Raw genomic sequence first — 10,220 nt, 5'->3', positions numbered from 1 at the left:
GGCCAGGGCGGGGTGGGGGGTAGCGGGGGACGATGTACTTTTTGCCTAACTCTGGAAGGAGGCGCAGGGTGACCATGAACCTTTAGCAAGTGTTAAAAAAAGAAATTAAACAAATATTTACCTACAAAATTGACCAAGTTTATTCTGTCTGACTGAATACAAGGCGCATAAAAAGCTGAATGAAGTGTTGCCAAGATTAACTAGTTGTCTCCAGCCAAGAAGGGGAGAGCAGGAGACAGCCGTATCACACGACTGGGGTATTTTTTAAAAAATGCAAAAGACCACCTTTCTCTTCCACAGGAAAAGGATTATTTTATTAAGTATTTAAAACAACTACTTAACATTGACTCATAGATAAAAATATTTACAATTTCACACCTTCAGGAAGGCTCCAAAATATAAACACTGTACCTCTCCCTAGAGAAAAAAATTCTTCTCTTCAAAAACAGGAATACATTCATTTTTCTCACTTTGTGGATCAAGTAATTATACAAATAAACATCTGAAACATTTCCTGTTTAATATACTTATATAATATATATTTATAACAGTTTTACAAATAAAGGCAATGACTTTATACCAAAATAAAAACAGGAAAAGAAAAAGTTAAAACACCATCGGCGATCAAGCATAGTGCATTTTGAGAAAAGCTGGTGCAGGGCTAGCTGGACAAGTCAGAAAACAAGTACTCTGGACCAAAAATAAAACTTCTTTGAAGGAGACAGAATCCTTTTTAGCAATAAGGACACTCCCTATGCCGTCGGGCGAGGGGCATTAGCCTGCAGAAAGGATCTTGCTGTGCCAAGAGCTGGTTAGGCCTGTAAGCTAAGCTTGGTTAGAAGGAGTTTTAGGATAGAACTGAAAACCGAGTCTAGCTCTGCTTGTTGAAGGTAGCAATTTGTTACTTGGCTTTACGCATTCTGGAACTTAGGCACCTGCATCTCTCAGACCCTGCTTTGGTTCCCGGGACAGCAAGATTGTTTTCTAGGTGAGACTTAGAAACAGGTGCCATAGGGCCCAAGGATGTCTCCCTCATTCCTGGCAGCTCAGCTTTACCAGGGGGCCCTTTTCAGTTCCTTATTAAGCTAATCACTAGGAAAGCCTGAGTAGGGAACTACATTCTCTTTATTCATCGGAGGCAGGGGGTGGGGAGCAGACCTGTAGAAATCTCCCCAAACCGCTACCATGCTATGCCAGTGTCTGCTACCTCACCACTTAGCAGAAAGTTCAGTGTGGCTGCCCTCTCCCCGTGTGGTGAGTCATGGCAACAATAAAAGAGAGAAGGGTGGGGTCATAAGAGCTGGCTGGGAACAGCGCTCTGGAAAGCCCTCTTTTGAAAGTACCTTTTTCTCAAAGCCACAGACCCGGCTCCCAAAATGAAGACTGACTCACAGACCAAGACTTTGAAGCTTTTGAAAATCCATCTGATTTGTCTGTATCTGAGGGGGCTATTCTCTGGGTGGGGGAAAGCCCAGAGATCTGCTACAATCCCCCCTAAATCTCCTGATGTCAGGCAATCCTTCATATCTTCCCTACGCCAGAAGGAGCTTTCATGTCCTATACCAACACACGATGTGCGTGTGCGTGCACACACACGCACCCCAAATCTTCTCTCTGTGCCTCAGATTATCTCAGCGTACACAATTAGAGCAATCTTGCTGCAGTCACACTTTCTTTTTTTGGGGGGACGGGAGTAGGGAGGAAGGAAAGCAGAGCAGCAGGGTCCCCTAGTCTTTGGTTTCTAAGTTTAAAGGGGGGATCTGCTTCAAGGCTTGGAGCAGGGCAGAAGAGTCGATGGCCGGATGTGCTGGCAAGGGAGAAGGGAGTCTCTGGGGCATGAGCAAGGGGGCTGAGATCTTGTCTGGGTTCATGAAGCTGGTGAGGGCTGCTGCAGAGGCGTTGAGGCCCGGGTATAACACGGGGACAGAGGTGGGATACCAGCACTTCTCCAGCATGGGCAAGTAGGCAGTTGCTGACGGCGGGATCAGATAGAAGGGCAGACAGAAGGGAGGCTGGTGTGGGTGTGGGCCCAAGAACGGGGAGCTGATCAGGTCACTGCCAGTGAAGTGGCCTTCATCATCGGAGAGCTGCATTCTGCTCTTTTTTGTTGGGGGTTCTTCCGATTCTTGCTTAATAACACCGATCCTTTCTCCCATGGTGAACCTGCGTCCATGATCGCTTTTGAAATACTGCTGCTCACCACGCAAGTCACCCTTCTCGGATTCTCCTCCATAGCCACTGTCTGTGTCCGTGTCACTGCCACTCTGCTCCCCGCTTGAGTGCGCGAAAGTCCGCTGGATGACCGGCACACAGTTTTTCCCAGGGCCTTCAGAGCCTTTGGCCAGGGAGCTGGGTTTCTCCTTGAAGTCCGTGGCTTTGGGAGCTGGGTCTGACGGTTTCCTGGAGGTACCTCCCTGCAGCAGCTCTGAGACCACACGGTGAAGGTGGGTGACTAGCTGCGAAGACTTCAGGTCCCGGGTGTTCTCATGCTTGGCCAGGTACTGAAGCACCTCCCGGGCACACGTCTGGAAACCTGAGCAGAACATCTCTTGACCTGCTTCAACATTTCTCCCCGACAGCTCACCTGGATCGACACAGATCCAAAGGAAGACATTTCAGAAGGCCCTGTGGTTCACCTGGATACCTACACCTCAAAAACTGGGAGCTTTCCTTTCTGTTATTAGCATTCACTGATTTGTGTTCCTAACTCCAAAAGTAATATGATCAGAAAAAATTGGGGTTATACTGAAAAGTACAAATAATAGAACAAAAATAATCCATTATCCTACCAGAGGTAAAATATGAGTTGTAATGGTTGCATAACATCCCATCACAGAAACAGAACATAATTAATAGAGATGGGACTATTTTCCCTCTTGTTGAATCGATAGCTTGTTCCTGAGTTTTCATTATACATGACACAGCAATGAACATTCTATGTTTTTAACTAGAGTCGATTTATAGAACATCAGTCTTACCAGAGCAAGACTGGACAGAGACCATAGAATGCAATAAAGAATGAGGATACGATGTTACCCAAGTAAGCTTATTTTCGATTAAAAAGTTGCAGTTGTGCTGCAATCTTTAAATTTCAAAGCTATTTCTAAGCCTTTTCCATGTATTCTATCCACAAGTCCTGAGAAATCAGGTATGATCATCTTCCTATTTTCAATGAAGAAACTGGCAGAAGCACCTGCTAGGTTTTTGTGATTCTCATCATACTAGTCTTGGAAAGAAGGGCGAAAGAATGGAATAAGGGAGTGGGTAGAAGAATTTCTTCCCGGACTGTACAGTATTATTTGGAAGGGGTGAAACTAGAAGGTTACAAGGTGACTGTGATTCTCTGGAAGTTGGTAGAAACTAATGATGAAACTTCAGCGGTTTCATTAGATTGTGCAATTCACCAAGATACCTAGTGGCTATTCAGGGAACCACATGAAATGCAGGAAAAGCTCCTGCTGTCATCCTGCCAGGATCATACCACACACAGAGTGATAAGGAAGTAGAGAAACAGGAAAACACTGGGGCATACCCATGATTTATTCTCCAATGAAAGAGGACTAAGAAGACCAACTGTAAAACACCCACGATACAAATTATAGGTGCCTTGGCATTTTAAACAGGAGGGGGAAAATGTCCCAGAACCCAGAAACCCTTAAACCAAAATGCCACGGAAATATTTTACCACTTGACTAATACGTATTCATGCCAGGTGGCACGCAGCAGCATTCCGAATGAAAAGTCTGACCTTTTAGGAAAGATAAAATGACATCTCCCCCAACGAATGTGCATAAGCAATTTCTTGTAGGAATGTTCCTTATACCAGATGTTGAGCCCTCAGGCTATTTGTGCTACAACTCTTAGGTGATGATAACCAGACTCGGGCACTCACCAGCTTGTAAACCGCTCTGCAGGGCAATGATTTTCTGCTGCTGCTGGTCAATTAGGTTTGTTAGTGCTTTCACATGCTTCAAGGTAAGTTCCAGAACCACTGCTTTTTCCAAGTGACCCAAAGTCTGGAATAAAAAGAGGCTTAGTCAACAGTGAGCTCAGAGAAGTCCCACCTCTGGGACACTTATTAGCAATGGGAAATATCTCTAAAGGAAAAAAAAAATGAAATAGCCTTTCCTGGTTGACTACATTTAGTTTTAAGTTTGGAGATGATGTTTTTAAAAAGTGTGTGTTTGTATACATACATGCACACACTTCTGATTAAAGAATAAAAAATGAGCGTCTCTTATCTTTGAAGGCATTTGGGAAGAGGCAGCTACATCAGGAGAAAGCTCTGACAGATAAATTTCTCCAGCAGCCGCAGCTGACCTTAACTCAGGGGAATCCAGAGATAACATTTCTCTGCAGTGGTGTCAACCTGAGGAGGGACTTCTACTGTGTCTGGCAGCCAAGAGGCTTCCCCTAGCTTCTTTCCTGACGCCCTTTCATAACTTTCAGCTCATCCAGGCTTTTTACTTCCTCCTCAAATACTATTTTTTTTTCGCTTCCCCAACCAAAGGCTGCCAAAGCCAGTAAGCTGTTGGCTACCGCCAAGAAAGGACAGAACATAAATATCACGCACCCAAACAAGCCCTCTTTATTTTTAAAAAGGGGGAGGGCCAGAGAAAGAGGGTAAATAAAATCTGCGTGTTCCTTGGTTTACCCAAGTCAGCAAAACTAAAGAACCCTGAAAATCACCAGAAAGGAAAGGCTTAAACTCTTGAAAACGAAGGCTAGTTGGTGTTGCAGCCAACTTGGAGAAGTCCAAGCGGTTCTCACCTCATCTGCATGAGGCTGCCAGAAAAATCCCAGGGCTGGGGAAGGGTACCCCAAAACTGCCACCCGCAAGCAAGCTCTTGAGCCGCGCATCTGGTCTGCAGTTCCGCGTGGGACCTGCAGGCGGCGAATGACCCCGCCCGCTCTCTGGGCAGAAGAGCTGGCTTGGAGAGGGGCCAGATTCTCACTTACTGTAAGTTTGAGATGTTCGGGTAGGAGATCCTTCAGCTGAGCGATGCACTCGTTAATCCGGTCACGTCTCTTTTTCTCGATGAGCCGGTGCGGCAGTTTGTAGGTCTCCTGCAAGGCGCACGGGAAGGCGGTGGGCACCAGAGGAAGCGGGTGAGAAGCCCCTCTCCTCCCCCACCCCGTGGCGCGGTTAAGAGTTGGGGCCGCGGAGTCACACCCAGAACCACTTTCTGCCCCTTCTAGTCCAAGCCATTTCATAGAAGCACCAAGCCCACACCTTGCATAGCCCAGCCAAGCTCAAAGTGAGAAAACTTTTCTTGGAAACAGCGCGCGCCAGGGTCTGGGGTCCCGAGGGGCGCGGTGGTCTTACCTTGCTATCCTCGCTCCGCTTTATTCCCCGCCTCGATTTGTACACTTGGTACATGTGCGCAAAATCCATCCTGCAGGGAGAGGGGCCAGGGAGGGTCGTGACTTCGCGTGCGCATAGGCTGCAGGAGCCCTGGTAAAAGCCCCCCGGATGCGGCCAGAGCTGCTCCGAGTCGAGAGCCGCGCAGAACGCAGGGCTGGAGCCGAGGCTTGAAGGGGCCGGGGAGTGCCAACTTACCCAGGTAGGTCTCCGGGCTCCAGTCCTGGAGCTTTGGGCAGGCAGGCGGGGGGCGGTTGCGCGCTGGGGATCCGCTCCATGGCGCGGCGAGCCGGGGCCACTGTGCACTCCTGTCTGCGGTAGCGGAACGTCGGGGTGAGGACTGTCCTGCAAGGGGCTTCCAGGGGCCGGGGGGTGTCTCCGCAAGGGTTCCTCTGGGTCTGAGCTCCCTGAAATCCGCTTGGGCTGCCGGGCGCTGCGGCTTTGAGGTGCTGCTTCAGTTGGGGGCGTGCATGGTGTCCCCGCGGCCTCTGGCTCCGGCTCTGCGCACAGACTGGCGGTGTGTGCTCCCTGCGCCGTCTGCGCGATGCGAGCCAAGTGAATGAGAAGTGGGGCGGGCGGGGAGGCGGGAGGGAGCTCGGAGCGGGGGGGGGGCCGGCTAGGGTGGCGGGGGGTGGGGGGTGCGAGCTGAGGAGTAATGGAGAGGCTGCGGGCTGGGTTAAATGGGAGCGAGTGGGTGGGTTTGAGCTACGTGTTCTACCCTGTGACTCCAGGCACGTCTGGCCGCTGCCAGGGAGGGAAGGAGCGACCTGCCCGCCCTCCCCCGGCTTCATCACATGAGTCTCACGTGTTGGACAACGCTCCCGCGACTGCGAGGGAGCCCCCACCCCCAGCCCTGGCCCCCAGGTGTCTGCGGCTGCGGCTGCCTTTCCCCGAAGAGGGGGTGGCAGCACGGCCTGGGTCCTGCCCAACCGGGTGGGGGGCGCGGAAGCTGGAAGGGGCCGGGGAGCCGCTGGGGCCGGGTGGGGGGGGGCTGGTAACGTGGGCGAACCTGCCCCAGGGAAATGAAGTAAGTTCCCGTCTCCTGGGAGGGAACGGGGGAGGACGGATCCGCCCGCGTCTGACTCAAGCCGGGAGAGGAATATCCCCTCGCTCGCTCCAGCCCAACCCTCTTCCTCCTCCCCCGCCCGGCCGGCTCCGAGGAACCGGCGCGCAGCGGAGGGAGTCGCCCGGCCCCCCTGCCCTCCCCAGAGGCTGGTGTTTCTTTCCGTCCCGGCTTCCCCGCCCCCACCCCTCAGCCGGGCGTCCAGGAATTGCCCGCCGTGGGGAGGGGCCGAGGGGCGGGGCGGATGTCACCCCATGGGAAGCGGGCTGGCAGCCAAGCGCAGGGGCAGCCGAGGCCGCTGCCGAGCACGCTGCGCGCACCTGACCGCGGAGCGTGTGCGCCACGGCCCCCTCGCTCCCCGGGAGCTCCGCTCCTGGGTACAGCCTGCGGGCCGGCGGGCACCCTCTTGCGCACCCCCCGGGTGTCCCAGTGCCCACTTCCACCCCACTTCGGCTAGTCCGGCACAGAAAGATACCGGGCGCGGTGCCCTGCGTTCCCTCCCTCCCCTGCCCCCTCCGGAGCAGAGGCTCCCGGGTCGCCTCCCCTCCGGCTGCAACGTTACACAACTGCGGTGGCGACGCCTGCCCTGCAGCAGCACGGGGCGTGACGCTTCACGTGGCCAGAGCCCGGGCCACAGGGCCGCCGCCTGCGAGTCCCTCTGCGTCGCCCGTGGGACCCAGACCCCGGGGACGCGGTGTGCCCGCCGGGGTGGGCCATCTCCCTGCCTGCCAGGAACTTGGGCGGCGCTGTTGGCGGTCTGCACCCGGAGCGGGAGGGAAGAGAGAGACTAGAAAAAACTGTGTGTCCATCACATTGAAATCTTAGCATTCATTCAGTCGATACACATTTGTTGAGGCCCCTCCTGTGTGCCGGGCGTTGTGACCGTTGCTAGAGATACTGTGGGGAATCAGACAGATTCTGCCCTTGAATTTACAGGAACCTCTGGAAAGAGGATAAATTGGGCAATGAGGGGAAGGCAGCCCTGGGAAAATTATATAGGTGCCACTGGCTGCCAGAAAAAAGATAAGTTTGTTTTGTTTTGTTTCAAAATTTATTTAATACGGACCAAGATGCATGGGAAGAGAAGGAGGAAGAAGCTAACCCACTGCCCTGAGCTTGGGGCAGAAAGGCCTCCCCCAAGCAGCCCCAGATCTCCGTAAAGCGCGCTGGTGGGCGGGGGAGCGGAGGGGGACCTACGTCCCCCGGCAAAGTCCGGGCTCTGTGACCTTCTAACTCAGCCTGGAGCAGGGAAAACAGCTGAAACTCCAAGCCCGCGGTATGAGCCGCGCTGATGCAGTCAGAGGAGGGAGCCAGTGGAAATTCATGACTAAAATAAGGCCTGGCTGGGGATTTCACTGACCTCTGCGCTGCCCTGCCCTGCAAGTTCGGGGAGTTGAGAGATGACTGTAAGCCGTGGCCTGGCGGTGGGAAGGATTGGAAAAAACAAAAAACGGGGTCGCTGCGGGGACTGGGTGAAGCTTCTCGGGCGCAGTTTGGGGGTGTCAGTCTTAATTGGCAGTGTCCTTGACAACCTAGAGAACTGGGATTCACACTTTGACCAAACTGGGAGTGGATTTCCTTCGGGTCGCTTTGGAGAGCTCCCACTTCCTGTTTATGTTTCACAAGCGTCGAACTCATTAGCAAGTGTGAGAAATGCCTCCTTTTCTAACTAACTGGCGTGACCTCTCTTGGGGGCTCAGGGATCCTTCCCTCCCAGAATGTACTTTTGCTGGTTTCTGTTATCAGCCATCTCTAGGGAGGGAATGATTGCGCCGCAGCTTCCTGCCGGGAGGTGGGCAGCAGAACCACAGAGGAAGGAGGGGACCGGCCTGCCCCGGGTTTGTGCTTTCAATCTAGGGCGACCTGCTTCATTGTGCGACTTTAGTAAGGGTGAAGGATTGTCATGACTGCACCAAAACCACAGTTCCACCAGGAAAGAAGCGCTGGGGGAGGAAGGAACACCTGTCCCTGAACCATCATACACCTCGCTCCCCCCATGCCAGACATGAACCCAAACATTTCAGTTCCCATGGCACAATGTCGTTCTTAGAATGTTTTGATGTTATCAATACTTTTTGCCCTTACCTGTTCTACAGTTGGAAATAACAAAATATATGCATTTCCTACTTTTTGTTCCAAATGCATTCTTAAGCTTCAAGAAATATCTCCAAGTAGAAAAAGAAAGAATCTCCACCCTACAAAAGTTCTATCCTATCCAGATTTTATATATTTTATACCGTTTCCAGATTTTATATATTTTAAACCATTTAGTCTGTTTTTCTTTTCTCAATAGCTTGTGATTATTTTTTCATCAATTTGAACAAAATAATTCCTTCCCAGCCTGCATCTTTCCACCCTGAAGAATCTTAAAATTTCACTGTCATCTTTTGTAGATACTTGTTTAATGCTGTTTTATTTTTTAGACTGTCTGCAAAAACTTTGTCTATGTTAATTCATTTAGTCCTCCCCCCCCCATAAGGCAGGTATTAGCTCATTTTTACATTCATTTAACACATATTTATTGAGAACCACTATGTGCCAGGCACTGAAGTAGGTCCTAGGAATATATGTGTCCTCTTAAGGAAACTGAGGCTCAGGGAGGTTAAATAACCTGCCCCAGGTTATATAGCCTGAGATTAGATCTGGAACTAGACCCTAGGTTTGTTTGGCTCCGAAGCTTGTACTCTTAATCATTATACTCTTGACTGCCTGGTAGGGTTATGAGTTATGCACTGTTCAACTCCAGGGGGAGCCATTCACATCACAGTCTGTGTGAGAGCACCCTCTCGAGTTGTGCATTGTAGCACTGAGCAGCTGCACTGGGTACTTCTGACATATTGTAGCCCTCCCCTCTGCTTTGTCCTTTTAAGTGTAGAGAGAACATAATTTTGTACAGGGAAGGACCGGATTTTCCTTTTCTTTTCCTACTGAGACTCAGCATTTTGAAGATCTGATGCTGTGTGCTGGGGAGAGTCTATACTGTTACCTGGCCCCTTCCTGTGTAGGAAGTTAGAGCTCACTTTGTTTCTTGCTCAGATAACATCATTTTTTGTCTGTTTATGGATCCTCAGGAAATTTTTTTATCACATTTCACATATCACATTTTTATGTATCAATAAACACATACAAACATGTACACTTTAAGGACATTAAGCATAGGGCAGCCAAGTACTGATGGGGCTATGGCAACAAGCTGCCACTACCTTCTCTCTCTTACTACTGAGTAACCATTGCTCACTTAAAGAAAAACTTAAACCATTTAGGAAGAAGCCAGCTCAATGTATTTTGGACACCTGGGTGGCTCAGTTGGTTAAGTGTCTGCCTTCAGCTCACGTCGTAATCTCCGTGTCCTGGGATGGAGCCTCGAGTGGGCTCCCCTGCATGGGCTCCCTGCTCAGCAGGCAGTCTGCTCCTCCCTCTCTCCCTGCCCCTCCCCCCTTGTGCTCGAGTGCCACGCGCACTCTCTCTCTCAAATAAAGTCGTTAAAAATTTGTTAAAAAACAATATCTCCTTGATATGTGAATTCTGATATTTTCTAGTCTAGTCTAGTCAATTTTATTTAAAAAATATTCTCGTCTTGGGGTTCCTGGGTGGCTCAGTTGGTTGGGTGGCTGACCATGGATTTTGGCTCAGGTCATAATCCCAGGGTCCTGGGATCAAGCCCCGGGACAGGGTCTGGGCTCAGTGGGGAGTCTGCCTGAGGATTCTCATTCTCCCTCTCCTGCCCCTTCCTCTGCTTGTGTGCCCACATGCTCTCCTTCTCTCTCAAATAAATAAAAATCTTAAAAAAATATA

General features: G+C 50.8%; 2 protein-coding genes across 2 annotated transcripts; one reads left to right on the top strand and one right to left on the bottom strand.

The window, feature by feature from the left end:
• Positions 1-286: 286 nt before the first annotated feature.
• BHLHE40 (basic helix-loop-helix family member e40) lies at positions 287-5,980 on the bottom strand. The gene is made up of 5 exons (XM_027586408.2): positions 5,561-5,980; positions 5,327-5,396; positions 4,960-5,067; positions 3,893-4,016; positions 287-2,584 (listed from the first exon to the last, which is right to left on the bottom strand). The coding sequence occupies exons 1-5, from the start codon at positions 5,638-5,640 to the stop codon at positions 1,728-1,730; spliced, it is 1,239 nt and encodes a 412-aa protein (XP_027442209.1). The 5' UTR covers positions 5,641-5,980; the 3' UTR covers positions 287-1,727.
• Positions 5,981-6,407: 427 nt separating this feature from the next.
• LOC113918172 lies at positions 6,408-10,066 on the top strand. Its single transcript, XM_027586409.2, has one exon. The coding sequence runs from the start codon at positions 6,680-6,682 to the stop codon at positions 7,214-7,216; it is 537 nt and encodes a 178-aa protein (XP_027442210.1). The 5' UTR covers positions 6,408-6,679; the 3' UTR covers positions 7,217-10,066.
• Positions 10,067-10,220: the final 154 nt, after the last annotated feature.

The sequence above is a fragment of the Zalophus californianus genome, chromosome 1 (assembly GCF_009762305.2).
Source record: "Zalophus californianus isolate mZalCal1 chromosome 1, mZalCal1.pri.v2, whole genome shotgun sequence".
Taxonomy (NCBI): domain Eukaryota; kingdom Metazoa; phylum Chordata; class Mammalia; order Carnivora; family Otariidae; genus Zalophus; species Zalophus californianus.
The sequence above is the reverse complement of the archived record's forward strand: the minus strand, read 5'-3'. Positions and strand labels throughout refer to the sequence as shown.